General features: G+C 37.1%; 1 protein-coding gene and 1 long non-coding RNA gene across 2 annotated transcripts in view; both read left to right on the top strand.

The window, feature by feature from the left end:
• The window catches only part of LOC134796819 (uncharacterized), a 250822-nt gene that overhangs the window by 32646 nt on the left and 197456 nt on the right, over window positions 1–20720 (top strand). The gene's annotated exons all lie outside the window — the stretch shown is intronic.
• LOC134797179 (gamma-tubulin complex component 6) lies at window positions 373–19739 on the top strand. Its single transcript, XM_063769435.1, has 16 exons — window positions 373–925; window positions 1297–1489; window positions 2116–2306; window positions 3426–3555; window positions 4380–4526; window positions 5480–5691; window positions 10337–10520; window positions 11101–11233; window positions 11695–11917; window positions 12188–12419; window positions 13305–13497; window positions 14114–15290; window positions 15414–16203; window positions 16535–16758; window positions 16993–17330; window positions 19435–19739. Exons 1-16 carry the CDS (start codon window positions 521–523, stop codon window positions 19670–19672), a joined length of 5010 nt encoding a protein of 1669 aa, XP_063625505.1. The 5' UTR covers window positions 373–520; the 3' UTR covers window positions 19673–19739.

The raw sequence follows: 20720 nt of genomic DNA, 5'->3' as shown, positions 1-20720 counted from the left end.
AAGTTCGTAAATTGCGGGCATTTTTCTCTGTCACTCTTATTACGCCTTCATTGGAGTAAAAGAGAAAGATCCCCGCAATTTGCGAATTTCGGTTTTCGCGGTAGCCGCTCAGAAGGACGAAAAAAAAAATTAAAACTTTGAAACATGAAAATCTGATTTTATTCTGTGATTGAATAAATCCTGTTAGAAAATTCTCAAAAACTATATTTATAACAGTTTTTACGGTTAAGATAGGTGTTGACGTTTAATTTTAGTATGCAAATAATATAAAACACCTTCTGCGGGTAAATATGTGTCTAAAAATTATTTAACATCGGTTGTCAATTTCGGTGTCATGTGTCATCAGACGGTCAAGTGTCATTATGGATTTATCGCTGTTTGCTGTTTGTTTGAATATTGTTATAGTTCAAATGCTTTTATTTCTATGTTGTGACTTAGTATTTTTATAAGTTATAAGTATTACTAAACCGTTACCGTGTCTCAACGTTCAAATATTTCTGAAAAAATTGTTTGTTTGAACATGGCATCGTCGGTTGAACGAAAAGACGATGGAGTCTTCCAGCTCCTTACAGAACTATGCGCTAAAACAGCATCCAAGTATGCTAATCACAGCATAATATCTGGGAAGCATTTGGTAGCTAAGATGAGGTCACATTCATATGGAATTATTCTGGGGAAAAGCAGTAAAAAGGTGCCCGACACAAAGGTTGAACCTGTGTCCGAATTGTGGTCATATTATTTTATTAGTAAGCAAAATGTGAAGAATATCGCAGAGCACAAAAGAGCGGTAGAGCTGAAAAACGTTATTAGTAAAATGAGGAATACTGATTTTGGAGATGAGCAAGAAAATGTAACAAGAATATTAAAATGCCTCATTTGCTTAAAGAATTCTGTAAATGTAGAATTTTCCCAGGAAATTTACAAGGTATGCATACTATTTTATTACAATTACAAGTTGATCTTATTTTCCCTTGTAGGTGTATACCTATTGCGCAGAGATTGCCTATATAATTGTGCATATTAACACAAGTGTATACTTGTGTTAATCTGCACAATTTTCCTTATAATATTATTTACTGCTAATTCATTTAGTAAATTATTTATCGGGAAAAGTGGCTGTAGTTCCAGATGCCAAAACCTTTTTTCTATTACGGATTTACAGTAGTCCATTATTATTATTTGAAATTGCTAAAAATTTCAAGGCCACAAGGGCTTTCCGAATAAAATGTGGAATCATGGTATACTATATTGTTGCTTATTAGTTAATTTATACTGTAATGGTATTGTAATTTTCAGAACCCATTCACATTTGGTACTTTTGATGAGATGCTTCCCAAACTCCCGCGAGAATCCTTTGGATCTCCAGACCCATACCATTACTACCCATCTCATGTGTTTGAGCTGCCCTTTTCTTTGAAGAGCCAAGGAAATGTGTTGTATGAGCAAAAGTCTGAAGAATATACAGTGGAGAATTATGGCTCCTCATCATGTAAGTTTCTTAACACATTCATTGCCACTAAGTTCTATGGGTTACCCAACAGTTGGGTTCTTGGCGCTGAATGTGTTAATCATACCCTTCCTTGGGTTTTGGGTGCAGGAATGTTTTACTCACTAAAAATAGGTGAAAACTGTAAAAACAGAAACTATTCTAACATTTTTGAGCACATAGAGTTTACTACCTTTTTTCATAGCTTGGTAACTGTTTTGCATTAAACCAAGTTATAAATACATGAACAAAAACCCGGGTTAAATATGTTCATAATATATAAATGTTATACATATTAACTGACATTTATAGACGGGTCTATTGTGAATATTTTTTTTACCTTGTATTGTGTGCAAGACACAAGATCAAAGAAACATGCAAGATTTAAATAATATTTGCAATATTTGCATGCTAGTAAAATAAATTGGATACTTCCATTTCTTTTCCATCCACTCTCAAATCTATTTCATCACCAGACCAACTTATTATTAAACACACATTTTTAAAACAAATGAGAAAGAAAGAAATAAAAACAGTTTATTTAATAAAGAACACATTACAGAATGTACATAACACATAACAATAAGTGATTTTAACTTTGTACGCTAATTGTATTTTTTCTGTTTCAGTCATACTAGGTCGGTCTAACACTCAAACCGGTGGGCAGATCAAGAAGTTTGTGAGTCCTATATCCATCCAATCCATCACGTCTATCGACTTTTCACCGTATCCTGCTAGCAACATATTCAACTTTCCACGCCTTACCAGCCAGAGAGACTTACAAATACCTAAAAGCAGTTCTAACAGCCCAAGTGTCAAGGTGTGTATAAAATTGGCAAGTATTAAAAAAACCGGCCAAGTGCGAGTTGGACTCGCGCACGAAAGTTACCGTACCATTACGCAAAAAACGGCAAAAAATCATATTTTGTTTTTAGTATTTGTTGTTATAGCGGCAACAGAAATACATCATCTGTGAAAATTTCAACTGTCTAGCTATCACGGTTCATGAGATACAGCCCGGTGACAGACAGACGGACAGCGGGACCGAACTCGCTGATGATACCAAAGAAATAACACAAGCGCTGGTGGCCTAGCGGTAAGAGCGTGCGTCCTGCAATCCGAATTATGTACGAAATATCATTTGACATTTACCAGTCGCTTTTCGGTGAAGGAAAACATCGTGAGGAAACCGGACTAACCCCAATAAGGCCTAGTTTCGCCTCTGGGTTGGATGGTCAGATGGCAGTAGCTTTCGTAGTAAAAACTAGTGCCTACGTCAATTCTTGGGATTAGTTGTCAAGCGGACCCCAGGCTCCCATGAGCTGTGGCAAAATGCCAGGATAACGCGAGGATCTTCTTCCTCGCGTTAACAAGAAATAACTCAAAATGTAGTCACTATGATGATGAGTGCTGAGAAAGGGGCGGCTACAGGGCCTGGGGCCTAGGGCGGCAAAGACTAAAATCCGCCACTGAGAAGGATTAGGACCTATTGTAAAAAAAACATTTGGTTTGTTCTTTTCACTTATGGTGGAGGTACGCACAAAGTAGTATAATTCAAACAGTTATTTTTAAATTTAATAACATTTATTTCTAAAAAAAATAAATTTTCACTAAATACATATTATAGTGGGCTTAACCTATGAATTGATATTTGATAGTTTTGAGGAGGAAGGAAGAAAAGGAAGTTCTTAGCCTCTTATAAGTACTGTATAAGGAAAGATGTAGGAGCATTCCATGAAATTGTCAACCGTTTGTCCCATACAAACGCGAATTTTCTGAAGATTTGCAGGTAAAAGAGTTTCCTTTTCTATGACAAATGGTCAAAAATATGCACAGAAAAATAATCGCCAGCTTTAAATGCCGAATAAAAAGTCGCAACACAGAAAATAAAAGCGTTTGTACGGGACAGCCCGTGGAATGCTCTTGTATCATGTTGCAGATATCCTTACCAGACAGCAGCACTCAGCAAATCGATGTTTTGGAGCCTCAAATTATCCTCAGTGATAACATTTGGGAAGTGGCCAGTCGGGTTGACAAAGATGTCCCTGAAAACATATGGGAAGTTGTTTGTAAGTTATTGAAACCTTTAAAGGAGCTCACTGATTAACAGTCCGCCGGACGATATCGGCCTGTCAGTTAGAACAAAATTTTGACAGTTCCGAACAACTGACAGGCCGATACCGTCCGGCGGACTGTTAATCAGTGGGCTCCTTAATATTTAAATGAAAGGCATATACCTAAATAAGTGTACAGGTTTTTAAAAGGTCGGCAACGCGCATATAACACCTCTGGAGTTGCAGGCGTCCATAGGCTACGGTGACTGCTTACCATCAGGCGGGCCGTATGCTTGTTTGCCACTGATGTGGTACAAAAAAATATTTGAGGAAATAAAACATATACAGACAAACAAAGAAGCAATAATATAAGGGTTCTTTTTTTTTCATTCTTATTTAAGGTACCTATTTAAGGTATGGAATTCAAAGCAACACATGCTGTTATGATAAAATGTACTTTTAATTGGTCAAAGTTCTTTTTTTATATGTATAAACGAGCAGACGAATCACATGATGGTAAGCAATTATCGTCGCCCATGGACACATGCAACAAGACAAGGGTTGTAAGCACGTTGCCGGCATTTAAGATGGGAGTACGCTCTTTATTAGAAGGTTTGGAGGTCGTATCGGTCCGGAAATACTGCAGTGCATAAAGTTGTAAAGCATCTTACTTTATGTTTTCTTTTATATAATGTAATGTATTGTACCGATTGTTTGTGCTTACGAATAAATCAATTCTATTCTATTCTATCTTTGGAGCATTACACCAAAGTGCTGCTTCCCAATATTTTTAGAAGTACTCATGGCTTGTGCTGACATTTAATTTACATTAATTTCAGCAAAAATGCCGCCAGTCAACCAAAGAAGGCTCATAGCCACATCGTCCAGAGAGGTGGGTCTGTGGCGGCGCGAGTACGGCAGCCGACTGTGCGACCTGGACATCGTGTCGGAGCGACAGCTCATCCGACACGTCATGTACCTCATCAGTAAGTTCTTCTCTCAAGCTACTAATCCGATGGCCTACCGCCAACATTGAAAAAATGTTATCTGCCTCTCTGTCGCTTAAGTATGCAAGAGGGAAAGAGAGGCAGATATAGTCAGACCAAGCTAACTCGGCAGCGATTTTGATAGCAACTAACTGTGCAAGTCTTATTTTTTGATGTGTTTTCATAGAAGTATTTCGCGGTAGGCCCTCTGTTTCCCCTTAAAATGAGATGCTCTTCCTCCTCATGGTCCTCAGACTAACTTGAAGGCTTTCTTTTGCGCATAGATTCATTGATTGTATAATATGTGTAAAGTCAAAGAACAATTCATACCTTCGAGTCTGATAGCTGAAAAAGACGTTTTGTGTTAACTGCATCCGGGTTGTCCGCAGATGGTCTAGTCTAGAACGGAAAATGACTAGTGTGTTGTTTTGCCTAAATCGCAATTAGTCTACATCGCAAACGGTCTAGAACGCAAAATGCCCACATTATTTTTTCCGTTTTATCTCAACTTTATAGCGATGTTGACGGAGCCCCGCTTCTGCGGGGCTCCTATTCTGTGCTGTTTGGACTTCGGCCATTTGAAAATACCCAACGAACCTAACCTACCTATGTAAAATGTGGTGATATAAAAAGTGGGCATTTTGCGTTCTAGACCATTTGCGATGTAGACTATATTGCGATTTAGGCAAAACAACACACTATTCATTTTGCGTTCTAGACCATCTGCGGATAACCCCGTCAAACGTCAACTTAGACAACCAGATTTGTCGCATAGGGTACGGAGTTGTACCCATCTACATTAGCTGTCAAATTCAAAGAATAAATTTGTCAATTTAATTCCAAGAAATAAATACTTAGGTAAGTACTAAGCTGTGGAATCCAAGAAATACAAAATGCCGGGACTACTCGAGGAAGATGATGATGATGACTAAAGCTGTGGTTAATTTTTTCAGTTGGTGTAGAAACAACCTCCTTCCCATTCAGCCAAGACTTCAGCTGTTTCTACGTCAAGGAAAACTTGGCTTTAGAAGGAGTGTCAGTGGCGCACCTTAAGGGCTACGTGAGGGACTTGTTGCTCATCGGTACTTACTATAAGCGTTTGTACCAGTTCGCGTTCAATCACTCTGTGGAAGATCATTTTCGGAGCAAGGGACTTGTGTATGAGGTTGGTATCTTTACGTAAAAAGTGCTGTGTTGGAAAGAAGTACGTGTCAGTGGCACACCTTAAGAGGATAGTGGCTGACCGCTTTCCTATACTAACGTTTTGATTTAGGGTGGTATTCCATCTGTCCAATATGTTGGTCCAATGTCATTGCGTCTCACTCTCTCATTAAGGAAAATGTGAGACAAAATACACATTGGACAAAGAAATTGGACAGGCGGAATACCACCCTTACCATCACGCTTCGCGATTGTTGCGCCATTTCGGGTCCTAGCTAAATTGGTTGTTGAATACTTACGCTATAGAATTTCCAATTTAGCAAGAACCCTAAATGACATATCAATCCCGTGTGGTGACTGTACATATATCAACCATAGTTATGGCTAGTGATGTGCCGTTACCGTAAATAACGAGAACACAGAGAATCGTCGAGTAATTTACGCGGTAACGTTCTCCGTACGGGTAATTATCGAGAAAGTTGTCAAAATTTTCCTTTTTTGAAACTTTTTTGTACAGAATTGTTTTTTATTTAGTTATTACAACCTCTACTGAAATTTTCAAAAAAATCTGCCAAAAGGAACTAGTTTATTACCAAAATTACCGTAAATTACCGCCGTAAATTACGGGGAACCTTCTCCGTGAATGTTACCGAGTAAAATTTCTAACAGAAATATTCAGAATATAAATTTTCGATGATATAATTAGATTGTTGTGGCGAAATACATAATAATAACTAATTATTTTACTTATTTTTGATAAGTTTTAGTTCGGTGTAAGATTCACAGTGTTTCAATGACATTAATAAAAAACTACACTGCGTTTTAAGTATAATAATTCAGTGTGATTAAACAATATCCTTCGCAAAATGAATAAAATTATTCTTGTTTAGGTACCGAATAAATAATTAAAAACAAAATTCGTTGCAGCACATTAAATATAAATAATATAATCAACTTAAAAATAATCAGATATATTAAACAATTAAAATAATGCAGTCTATGCAGTGTAATCTAAAAGTCGTAGATATTTCATTAATTTTATACATTGATATGTAAGCAATGCATTGATGTGCAAGGAAAGTGTTGATTAATAATGGGTTACATTACAACTACTGTGATTTTAAGATATTTTATTACATCTCGTGTTTGTTTTAAGTTAAAATGTTATTTTTAAACAATGTAAATGCTTATCAGCTGCATGGGGTCGTATTGTATTATTTATTGCAGGTAAAAAAAAACACGTGCAAACTGCATTTCTTGGTTTGGGTATTCGCGGATTATAATGGCTCCTGATTGGTCCTCACCCTTTATCAGTTGGTTAAGTCGTATCTTGGTGGGGAAAGTGTGTGGACGGCATAGCATAGGTCATAATATGGTACAGTTTAGTTCATCTTGAACTCTGCATAGTAAAGTGTTGTTAGAAGTTGAACAATGAGGCCAAAAGGCAAAGTATTAGACTATTTGTGACGTCCCACGGTCAAAGGTACCTTATGGCGGGTATGGAGTTATGCATACCCCAGTAATCTACAATAAATAAGCTATCGATAACACAAAAGATCAACCTTCTAGGTTGCGTAGTTACAGAGATATGATTTTTTGAAAATAATGTTGTGAAATGAGCAACTTTACGATAAAGAAGTTTTAAGTTTAGCCGCCTAAAAAACTATGTTCCTGAAGTAAGTTACATAGTTGACTACAAATAATAATGCCTTATATATCTGAGATTAAAAAAATATTGCGACTTGTTCTGTAATGCAAATAGAAACTTTTGATATCGACTGATTTATGTGTATACTAACCAATCTCTTGAAAATAAAGTTTTATTTCATTTTCACGATTGATTGCAATGAGCTCTCAAGATTTAAATTTTATCTATTAGAAAGCGACACTGACAGACAGTTTAAGCAAAAAACAATACCGATTTAGAGGTGAAAATGTATTTTCTGACTTTTTCATATAAAATCACAAAATTGAATATTTTTACTTTTAATGTGACACACAATCAATTTTTCTGAGCACATATGAAAGAAATTCTGTCATTCAAATGAAATAAATCCTAAAACCCCAACTAAATACTATATTTAACCCCTTATGCCACTTTAAACTTACATAACAATAACAGTATTTGCTCCATACATTTACGAAAAGGTACCTTATGGAAATAAATCTAATAATACATCACTACAAAATATCAATCATATTATAGTTTATCTTTTATGAATAGAAAATATTAATTTACATTAAACTGCCCCCAATTTAATTAGTTCTTCGTCATAATAATCTTAAAAAAGACCAATAATTTGTATGTAATGAAAAGGTACCTTGTGGTCAAGTTACATGATGAGGCATGATGATGATGGAACAGTTAGGATAAACTAATAATATTTTGGGGTTAAGATGGTATAAATCGTCTATTTCTTATCAATAATATATTTCGGTTGCTATTGAAGATAAGCGGCATTGAGGTTCAATGACCTCAGATATTCCATAAGGTAATGCGTCGGGTATTGGCATTTTTCAGCAAACCAATGGCTGATTTACTGCATGCGACCAAACCAAATGAAGATTATTCTAGTTAAGAAAGACTTGACGAGAGTAACTTTGGTATAATAGCAGTCTACTTGAATTTGTGATGTCGGTCTATGTACGGTTATAATATTTGCGAGGCGCCCCAACCAGAACTGAAATTATCAAATTCGTTTTGCAGAATGCTAATACAGTTCTCTACCAAACTTCTTTTCCCGTATTGACTAGTTTTTTTGGGAATTTTCAATCTTTTTTCCATAAGGTACCTTTTCTACTAAACTCTGAGACGACATTACTAGGCTTATAACTAACTTATAACAAAAATAAAAACAGGTAAACAAACGTTACGCATTAAGGTTTCAGATCACACAATAAAAAAAAATTGAGCATTTTTTCACCTCTTTACAAAACATTTAATATCTCCGAAACTAGAAACCCTCATAAGGTACCTTTTCCCGTGGAACGTCACATTTTAGAGAAACTACCGAAAACGAACGAATTAAGTACAGTTGCTTGTTTTGTGACCATGTGTACACTGCCAAGAATGTCACTCGTTTCGCTCAACATTTGGTTAAGAACTGCCAAAAGTGTCCTGGTTGTAAATTGGATTTTCAGGCTTGAGGGAGACGCATGCACTATTCATTTAGTGCCTCAAGCTTTAGAAGAAGTAGAGAGTACCCTAGTTAGTGATGTGGCTAGACAAATATTCACTGAGGAACATTATGCCAGTACTCTTCAAAAATTCCGAGACAGGAAACAAAATTGTTTAAAGCCCATTCACTTGGCCGCAGTCATCTTAGATCGAAAAAATCAAGGGATATCTTTAAATTCAGAAGAGTATCTCGATGGCTGTTCTACAATAATGGACATTGCTGAGTGTGATGCTCAAACAATCCTGAAAGAAGTATCTGATTACAAATGTCGGAATGGTATTTTCGAAAAAGAATTTGTGTGGCAAACCGCCCAGTCTATAGAGCCTGTTGCATGGTGGCAATCACTATATCCAAATTGTGTTTTGGGAAAGATAGCTCTTAAGATTTTATCAGTGCCATCAACATCTGCGTCCGTGGAACGATCGTTTTCTACATTCGCAAATATTCATACCAAGAAAAGAAACAGGTTGCTGACAGAACGATGTATGAAAATATGCTACATATCACACAACTGGAAATTTACTACATCGAAAAGGCCCACAGCAGAGAACTGACACCGCCATGGATCAAAGCGACATTTCTGGAAGTAATTCCGAAAATGATCTATCCAACTCTTCTTTTGAATTCGAACCCATTGATTTCGTATCAGTGTTCGACGAATTTGACGATTAATCAACAAAGAGGTCAATTAAGGCCAACAAATTAAGCAGTGATATGGTTTAATTTAATAATTTATAATGTATTAAAATATAGAACTATTTATATACAATTTTTTTATATACAAACAATCGTAAGATCTTGTAATACACATGTATACTGTAAAGATGATTATTTTTAAATAGCCCCGATCGTTGATGTACATATCTTTTTTTGTGTACAAATATTCATAACATGTTGTTTATTACTCATTTAGTCATTTCAGATATGTACTGGTGTATTATATTGTTTTTTTAATTTTAATTTATGATTTATTATTATTGTTGATTCCACTTTTAAAAATTATATTATAAATCGGCCAAAATGGACAAATAAATCTATTTACAAACATACTTAATTGTGTATTATTGTATTTTTATGAATATATAGCCTTTACTTATTGCATGGATACAAATAATGCAAAACATTGTCATAATATGATTTATAAAAAATGAACACGAGTCAGATAACATAACTACACTTATAAAAGTAACGTAAAAATTAATAAAATATTTTAAAATCACAAAACTTGTAAGCAGATTTCAATCTTAACTAAATATCCTTGAGGGGTAAGTTACCAAGAATTCTCGGTAATTTACGGTAATTTTCACCAGTGAGAATTACTGTAAGTGCGTAATTTCTCGGCGGCACATCACTAGTTATGGCTCTTCGTGTGACTTTTTTCGATCTATTTGTGCTTAATATTTTCCTAAATACATAATGTATAAAATAAATATATTAATTTAAATTTAAAATACTTGCAAATCTTTTCAGGCAGCACGAGAAATCGTAAGGAGATACTTACTAAACTTCCGCCTAACTGCAACAGAGATCTACGAGGAATGCACCGGGAACACACAGAAGTGCTTACCCACACTACTGCAGATACTGCACCATATGGAGCCGTTAAAATACGAGATAGAGACCGTTGCGTCTATTTATAAGATGATCAATCATGGTGCGTACAATTAAGTGCTTATAACTATAGTAATAAGGTTTAGAATAGGCTACATTTATGTCTTGTCTATTTGGATTTTGTAGCACCTAATACTCTTACTTTATGTAAAGTGTCCTGAAGTTTTACATAAAAACTTACACAAAGTGTCTTTAGAGTGATAAGTCTCTCTTGCGACATATTTCATGCCGTTTCTTGCCGCTTCGAAGTCAATTTGACCTGACAAAATTGTGTGAACCTGTATTTAATACAAATTGTATCGACGCCACGAACATCTTCGATCGTCTATTTGTCTCTCTGTCGTTCAAATAAGCAAGAATAATAGAGGTGCAAATGACGAGCCGACGAAACGACCAGCTTTCAAAAATGATTTATAAGCGGCAGACGAGTTTAGATAAAATATTGGACTTTGTAGTACGCAACTAAATGTTGTTCCTTAGGGTGGTAAACTGTAGTATTCCATATAATATCTTGGTCCAATGACATTGTGTCTCTCTCTCATGAAGCAAAATGTGAGACAAAATACACATTGGACACAGATATTGGACAGATGGAATACCACTCTTACTTACTCTTGTCTTAGACTCAAAAACAACGATACCGGCCGGCGCCGAGCTGATGTCGTATCTGTTCAACGAGATATCCCTCGTCACTCACACGAAAACGGCTGCCACGATGTTCAGTGCGCTGTTTTCTGTATGCCGTGTGTACTTTAGGTAAGTCTGTTATTCACTTTTTTTGTTGCATGTCTGGTTTATTTTTGCTTCAAGTTTTTAACATTTTAACACACAAAATATGAAAATATCTATCTTCTTTTTATTTCAAAAATAGAAATTAAATTCTCGGAAGCTCATGTCAGTCACACGTCCTATTCGACTGGATATATATTTCACTAAACGCCACTTGCACCATTTCACTAACCCGGGTTAACGGGTTAAACCTGGAGTTACCATGGTTACCAGTACAATTTGACACTGGGTTAACAGTTTAACCGCTTAACCCCGGGTTAGTGGGATGGTGCAAGTGGCCCTAAGACAGTCAGTCTTACGGATGATGTGTGATATGCAAAACAAAGGATATTTTTTTTCCTCAACGCTATTCGGGACCCTAAGCAATCACAATTTAATTATTTTTATTTATTTTAGGTCTTTAGCATAAGATAAACTTTGTATTTCAGATTCATCGAGCGATTCATATTCGAAGGCGAGCTAGACGACTGGTACAACGAGTTTTTCATAAAGAAAGACGCTCAGTACGCGAACAGTCGTTCCAAACGCTACTGGGACAAAGGCTTCCATATAACGCAGAGCGTCGCTGTGCCGGAGTTTTTGAGGGTACTGGCGAAGTTGATACTGCTCTGTGGCAAGTCTCTGAGGCTTCTTAAACTGTGTAATCCAAACGTAAGTATTGATAAGAAATCTAATATAAAAATACATATTCTTTTAATGACGCCCAGTAGGCGAATAGTTGTTCTAGGTTACTGGGTTAACTGCTTCCATAGAAGTCAGAGCGTCGCTGTACCGGAGTTTTTGAGGGTACTATGATAAAAACTGAACTCTTTGTGACTTAAGAATCGGGTTCCCTTTGCACTAAAACTCCAAAGTTTGTGAAACGGGCCAATGCTCGATTGTAATTGTGATTGTTTACTTCTATTTCTTGTATCGTTCTAGGATCCCCTGGTCCTCCTCATCTCATCAGACCACCCCTCCATAAAATGCTGCGCGACCTTCGAAGCGCTCTCCCGGCAGCAGCAGCTGCTGGACGTATACCGCACGCGCTGCCTGTTCGTGAGCGGCGAGCCCGTCACCTTCGAGCAGATCCTGCTCAAGAAGGAGGCCGAGAAGAAAGCCTTCACCGAGATGTCCGCCATGAAGCAGGCTGAGACGCTTGAGAAGATTGTTGGTGAGTTTGAAGCGCTCTCGTGGCAGCAACAGCTGCTAGACGTGAACTGCACGCGCTGCTTGTTCGTGAGCGGCGAGCCCGTCACCTTCGAGCAGATCCTGCTCAAGAAGGAGGCCGAGAAGAAAGCCTTCACCGAGATGTCCGCCATGAAGCAGGCTGAGACGCTCGAGAAAATTGTTGGTGAGTTTAATGCGCTCTCCAGACGTGTACCGCACGCGCTGCCTGTTCGTGAGCGGCGAGCCCGTCACTTACGAGCAGATCCTGCTCAAGAAGGAGGCCGAGAAGAAAGCCTTCACCGAGATGTCCGCCATGAAGCAGGCTGAGACGCTTGAGAAGATTGTTGGTGAGTTTGAAGCGAAATTCCACCAAATTATGCTTTTATTACAGTTCTCTCTCATGTTCTTTAAGACGTGTTTTCAAACTGGTTATTAGACAAGCGACTGAGCATTATATAGTTCTTCGAGAAGTGATAGAACACTCCAAATATAAGTAATGCTAAGAGCACTTATAGCAGATCCTGCAAACTGTGCTATAATAGGTCTCGTTGGAAGTACTTACGTTAAGCCATGGCATATAGTTCTTCAAAAAGCGATTGAGTACATCGAAAATATATATATCTTAAGAAATCATAGGACAATTAATGTAAACAACGCCATAGATTAAATTGTTGTTGACCCGTTGAAATCCCGAAAAAAATTGACTGTCCCATAGAAAACACCTACCCCTGGACGGCCTTTTATGAAACACATACAAGTGTCTGTCGCGGTTTTGGTGTTGGTCAACAAAAAGTTCCTTGTTGTAACCTACATATTCACCTTCCGCTAAGGGTTAAGAAACACCCCGTACTCTGCCTGTATTTATATAAGTCTTATGTCGTATTTCCAGCTGAACGCAAACGCCTAGCGCAACTCATAGCGGCGGAGAAGCAGCATTCTCTGCGCGTGCTCGAGGTAGCCATGGCCGAGGCCAAGGAAGCCAAGACGAGGGCGAGGGAAAGAGAGAGGAACAGGTTCCGTGTCGAGAAACAACTCGAGAAGACGACGGATGACGTCGATGCCAAACTAAGGGATGACGAAAGGTACAGTTACCTGACTAAAGTCAAGAGAAAAGGGTTACGATTTAGCCGTTGATGCATGAATTGTACGATAATAGGTATTCTTATTTGTCTTATTTCGTTTACTCAGTGGCGAATCTACTTGGTCATTTTTTTTTATTATTACATGTATTTAACAGGACCTTTATACAATTGTACATATCGGCCCTATCAAGTACGCTTCTTATAGCTTCAGAAATTATGCCAATTACATTCATATACGTGAATATTTAAAATTAAAATAATCAGAATCTATTTCTTGAGCATCTGGTCAATATTTTGCTTCGCTCGTTTTTATGACTCGCGTGTTTTTAACTATATTTCAAAAAAGGAGTTCTATAGTCTGGCAATCCGACTTTGTCAGTGGTAAAAGGCGTGAATTTGAAAATTTGTACGCGAGACCAATCCTTCGCATATTTGCCGCCTTTCTACTGACAAAGTATATTAAACAATTTTTTTATCGGTAAACTTAATCTCGGATATTATATTCTAAAATTACTATGAGAGTTATTCGTATTGTTGCGTATGTCTTGTCTTTGTTCAAGTAAAAATCCTAAAAAAAATATTTTAAGCCTAAATGAAAAATAAATTTAATTTTCAGAAACAAAATAATGGAATACTACTCGAAGTTGAACCTACAAGTCGAAAAGAGTAAAATTCACACAGAATGGAAAATAAAACGACTGCAGCTCGACCAGAGTAGAATGCAACTTCTCTCCACCGAAGAACGGAATCTGAAGAGAGAAAAACTAGAACTAGAACACCAACAGAAAGATAAAACTGAAAGTGCAATAATTGAAAAAGTATCTGTGGATGGATCTGGTGATGCGTGTGAACAAAGCGTTAAAGATACAAAATCCGCAGAATCAATTTCAGTTGATGATGAATATTTAACTGTGAATGATGATACCTCAAATCTTGACGATGCTGATAAACATGAACCAGCCCTTGATAAGATTTCTACATCGATGACGGAATCAACATCATCAATAGTTATGACAGATCTCACGACACAAAATCCGGAGTTTGACAATAACAAAGCAAAATCCATGTCATCTTCTGACGTTTTCAGTGCTATATGCAATGCTGCTAAAAACATATTTAGTCTGCGGTCATCTGATGATAAAGAATGTGATAATAAGAAAGCGCTTGATGCCCAAGGAAATGTAGTCACTGATGGTTTAACAACTAAAACGTCAAGTGAAGTAATTGGCGCAAATTTGGACAACATCCATGACAATGAAGAGTATCTCAAAATGAGGGAAGATGCCTTGAAGAACAAACAAAAAGTAATGACAAATGAATTCGGACAGACTGACCAAGAAAACAATAGATTGAAAGCTGCTGTCCAAAATACGCTTGACGAAGAAAATAATATCAACACGGCTTTCGCTGAAGCTAAGCGCAATAAACTTAAAGTTCTTGGAGCGGAATTTGATATAAAACCGAAAGAAGAAAAACAAGCTGTAGCAGAACCGAGGACGGACGCTCAAAAGCAAGCGCTTATAAACAAACAGAAGGTTCTAGGAGTTGAATATAACTTACCAGTGGAAATAGTGAAACGAAATGAACCAGCAAATAAGGCTCAGGAAGAAGCTGTACTGAATAGGGATAAGATGTTGGGTTCAGATTTTGATGCTCCGTCTTTAAGTGCCAGAAGAGAAAAAGGCGAGAGAGCTAGCTTGACACTGAATTTGAAGCCTTACAGCGAGATTTCAATGGCTACGTACACTATACCTACTCCCAGTAATGCTGTCACACCTGGAGAATTTCCACAAGTAAGTTTCTATATCAAGTTATGCCTAACTTTTCAGGCTTTACTCTGTCAACTTGGCTCAATATTAGACTGGCATATTAAAAAAATTTGGATGCTTCATAAAATGTATTTTTGAATATTTCAGTTGGATTTAGAAACGCCTACAACCGCCGACATACCCTTAGGAGCAATGACCAGCGAAGTATTTACTCCCCGAAGCGAAACCGGCAATATAGAATCAGCCAGAATTCCTAGCGATAAAGAATTCTTACGAGCTGACGGTTTCGACTTCTCACTACTAGTGGACGAAGACGCAGAATCTGAAGAACTGACTATGTTAGAAAACGATGATTTCAACAAATCGGTCATAAGTAATTCCAATTATCAGAAAACAGATAATTTAAAACCGAAAAGTAGCATCTTCAATTTGCTAGAAGGCACTTACAATTTAGATGACTTCGATCCGTTCGGTACTAGAGACGTAAAGAAATACACTAAAGACTATTTCAATAGTAAAATGTCATTAGACGCGTCGGACTCTTGTTACACACATCCAGCAATTATCTTTGAGGAAACCAAGAAAAAGCCTTATACGAATATATTTGCATCTAATTTCGTCGAGGATACAGAGCAAATAACTTGCGATAATATAGCGACTTTAACGGCCTGCTTGCAACGATCTGTAATGTTGCCTCTAACTTATCAGTTAGAAGTTGTGAACAATGCCATATTGACCCATTTTCTGGTAAATTTGGATATGTACGAGCATTTGCGGAGTTTGAAAGATTACTTTTTCCTTATGGACGGGGAATTTTCGAGTAGCATTTGCAGGAATTTGTTTACTAAGCTGACAAAGACGCTGAATCCGCAAGAGTTGCTTAATTTTTCAACGCTACACAATATTCTGGATAAGGCACTTGGATCTTCAATTACACGTAAGTCTTTTAATTTATCTTTAATTATTTTCGCGAAATTATATTTGTAACGTTGTATATACTCTGTACGAACTCTAGTCGGGGGCAATTAGAAATCCGAAGATTGCTGTATATTTCACTTATTTAGACACTCTTATTACTACCGCCTTCGTAAAACTTGATAAATGAATTCATTTATTGAATGTATACAGTCAAGTAAACTATGAGCTTATCACCAAAAATGTATGCAGGGGTGCTAAGCTAATAGCTTTTCTGGCTGTACATGTGAATCTAGACTGTCGGACATAATCAGTCTTTGTTCACTGACTTTTATTCTTTGTATGCTTCACAGACGTCCACAAGTTCTCCGAAAACCTATCGTTCACAATAACCGAGTCCCCCCTGAGCTTCCAACACACATCTCCCGACGTACTGCAATGCCTGTCCCTGACATACGCGGTGTCGTGGCCACTCAATATCATAATGTCGCAAGACGCGCTGCTGCGGTACGCCAAGGTGTTCCAGTTCTTGATCAAGATGAGGAGGATATTCTGGACGTTGGGTGAAGATTTCCAGGTACGTACCCCCAAAGAGATATTAATAGCAAAATAGATGTAAAGTCTAAGAAGAAAGTACAGGTCATTCATTTACCTTTGAATTTCCAATACACATCTCCCGATGTGCTATCTATCGCTAACATATGCATTCGCGTGGGTTCTGATTATAATGGCACACGACGCGATGCTGCGATACCCCAAGGTGTTCCAGTGTCTAATCAAGATGAGATGATGATGAAAAATTTCTTTACAGGCATTGAAGCTAGCAGTGAAAGTATCAAAACAACAGTCCCGTAAACTACTCGGGTCACCACAATACATCTCCATCCAACTACACCGGCACATAATGTCGTCTTTCGTACGAGCGCTAGACAACTACATAGTGACCACTTGTATACTAAGCTCTTGGACGGAGTTCGAGAATGATCTGAAGAAAGCACGGACTTTGGATGACTTGTATGATTGTCACGTCGTGTATATAAAGAAGGTGTTGTTTAGATGTCTGTTGAACAACAGATCGACGCCGGTTATGAAACTGTTGAATGATATATTTACAGTTATATTGAAGTTTAGTCGGGTTCTGAAAGCTGGGTAAGTTTTAGCCTTTACATGTCAATTTCATAATATATATGGTCTAAGATCCCACATATATGGTCGACCTTCACCAATCTGTCTGACGGATGAAACTATGAAAATATGAAAGAAAATATGTTCCAGAACATAAATAAATAGGGTTGCCTAAAGAAATATGGTCAAGGCTATTTTCAATAAATTTTTGAAAAAAAGTTTTTTTCGGCAAATTTCACCGATTTGTCTGACGAACGAAATAGGTTTTAATGGAAAGTATACAACTTGTACAACATAAATCATCTAGGTTGCCTATCTTTTTCCGTTCACTATTATGTGGTTGGCTTTTTTAAAGAGGTAATTTTATATCGATAATTGCACTCATCTGTCTGACGCTTGAATTATACATAAAAATTATGGTAATTTTATTGCAAATACAATGGTATAGGGTTGCCTGCGAAAATCCGGTCACAAATAAGGGTTGCCAGGCTTTTAATTAAAATAAGAAGGGAAGACTTTTAGCGATAACCCATAAACGGCTTAACTGATCAAGTTTGTTTTAGTTTTATTTGATTGGGTTTAAGCACTATTTTCATGATTTTTTTCATATTTTTTGGACAGATGGTTCAAAAGTTGAAGGAAAAACCTTTTTTTTCTAAATGATTATTTCCGAAATGATTCACTTTATCAGGAAATGTTGTTTAAATACCCCTATTTATTTTGAAAGGCCTATCCAACGACACCCCACACTATGAGGTTGAACGATAAAAAAATTGTCACACACATTTTGTTTCTTTCAAAGCGATTATTTCCGAAAATATTCACTTTATCAAAAAATGTTCTTCTAAAACCCCTATTCATTTTGAAAGACCTTTCCAACAACATCCCACACTATAGGGTTGACACGTAAAAAAAATCCTCAAATACATTTTGTTTCTTTCGAGGCGATTATTTCCTAAAATATTCACTTTATCAAAAAATGATTTTTTGAAGAACCCTATTTATTTTAAAATTCATATCAAATGATATCTTACAACATAGGTATCGGACAAAGATTCTTGATAAAGTGAATCATTTCGGAAATAATCGTTTAGAAAGAAAAAAAAAAGGTTTTTCCTTCTAACTTTTGAACCATCTGTCCAAAAAATGTGAAAAAAAATCATGAAAATAGTGCTTAAAAAACTTAATCAAATAAAATTAAAACAAACTTGATCAGTTAAGCCGTTTATGAGTTATCGCTAAAAGTCTTCCCTTCTTTTTTTAATTAAAAGGCTGGCAACCCTTATTTGGGACCAGATTTTCGCAGGCAACCCTATACCATTGTATTTGCAATAAAATTACCATCATTTTGATGTATAATTCAAGCGTCAGACAGATGAGTGCAATTATCGATATAAAATCACCTTTTTAAACACGGCAACCACATAATAGTGACCGGAAAAAGATATGCAATCTAGATGATTTATGTTGTACAAGTTGTATACTTTCCATTGAAACTTATTTCGTTCGTCAGACAAATCGGTGAAATATACCGAAAAAAAAATATTTTTAAAAATTTATTAAAAATAGCCTTGACCATATTTCTTTAGGCAACCCTATTTATGTATGTTCTGGAACATATTGTCTTTCATATTTTCATAGCTTCATCCGTCAGACAGATTGGTGAAGGTCGACCATATGTGGGATCTCCTACTAATACATACAGTGCCATTTCTTCTTATCTGTATTTTGTATGGATTAAACCAAAATGGAATTAGGTAGACAAATTTATTTTTAAATTAGGGCAAAAATATAAATAAATCATCGACTCTGGCGAAATGCGAACTCGTATCTCCAAGACACCGGCCCACTGAGGGTGGTATTCCAGCTATCCAATTTCATTGTCCAATGTGTGTTGCGTCTCACATTTTGCTTAATGAGAGAGTGAGACGCACGGACAGGTGGAATACCACCCGACCCCGGGTCAACGAAATCGGACAACCACCTCAGAACCACGAGTTCGAATCTCGCACATAAGGTTTTTTTATCACCTTTTTTGTCCAAATGGTTGTTTCGTTAGCATACGTCTTTAAAGTACAAAAATTAATTCATTAGCAGTGTTTAGTTTATAGTTAACTTTTTTTTTCAGAAAATGGCACCAAAAAGAACCGGAAGGCCCGTTCACCCACACCAGCTTCGCGCAGCTGGTCGAACTGTTCCACATGTTTGAGAAACTCGCCAAGTACTTGCACAAGGTCATCACCAAGCTCATGGAGTGCGGCTACCAGAGGCATTTAGCGGAACTGCTTATCATGGTTAACCTTAATCAGTATTATGACTCTGATAAGAAGGATGAACAGAATTGTAGTATAGTTTCTAACACGTAATTCAGCGTTGTGAACCTGATGAGTACAGTTACCAGGCTGCCTAGCCGAGGTGACGATCGCTGGTGCTTCGCCATCGAATCGTTTTGTGTCTTTATCACTCTTCTATATTAGTGTGACAGTGACAGTTGCGTTTCGTTCGCTACGGAGCGTTAGCGATTGGCAGTTGTCTACGGGGTCAGTTCAGAAGTATAAGGGTTATCTATCGGGTCGCCGGGCGCTTTCTGCTATTGCTGCTAAGAGTGGCAGGTATTTCCCTACATATAACTTTCTTTGTCCCTTTCAACAGAATATATCCGGCGATCGGATAGATAAAGAGAACCCATTGGAATAGGGAGCGTGCGGTGCGTTAACTACAGGAGGTAGTACAAGACCCCTCGGTTATTTGGGGTGAAGTGTCAAGTTCAAGTTTTCGATTTGGGTCACAAGATGGCAGAACTAGGTACCTATACACTCGTTCAAGAGGGTGACCAACTTTGTCTTGTCATTCGTTCCTATGGTTACGTTCTCCTGGAACACAATTAAAAGTTTTATGGTACCATGGCCCACACTGTTAACTGACAGTTCGTAAACCTTATTGCAAAAGGCTCGTAAACCTTATTACAAGGGTCCACCGATGGACAGTTAAGTGTTGCTGTTTGTATTAGAATTAAACAAACATGCACTTTTAATATTTTTATGGTATGTATAAGCCCTTTTTATAATTGGACAGGTGGAATACCCCCACATGGAACGCTTGCGCCACCTTGCGGTCATATCTGTCGTAATAGACGCGTTTTGTTAGAGAGTGAACCGTCTGTACCTAGTACTATTATTTTTTCTGTGGCAATGTCAAATATTTGCTAGATAGAAAAGTAGTCAAAAGAGCTTGAAGTATGTGTATTTTATTTTTGATAATGCTTACATTGATTTGTTCCATTGTATTGATCATTTGAATGAATGAATGAATGATCCTTTATTTGTCAATAGTGGGTTTACAAAAAGGTCTTAAAACTATTTACAATATGTAAGTATATAGGATCTCCACATTGTGCCTACAAAATAGCATACA

The sequence above is a fragment of the Cydia splendana genome, chromosome 14, assembly GCF_910591565.1.
Source record: "Cydia splendana chromosome 14, ilCydSple1.2, whole genome shotgun sequence".
Lineage (NCBI taxonomy): Eukaryota > Metazoa > Arthropoda > Insecta > Lepidoptera > Tortricidae > Cydia > Cydia splendana.
The sequence above is the reverse complement of the archived record's forward strand: the minus strand, read 5'-3'. Positions and strand labels throughout refer to the sequence as shown.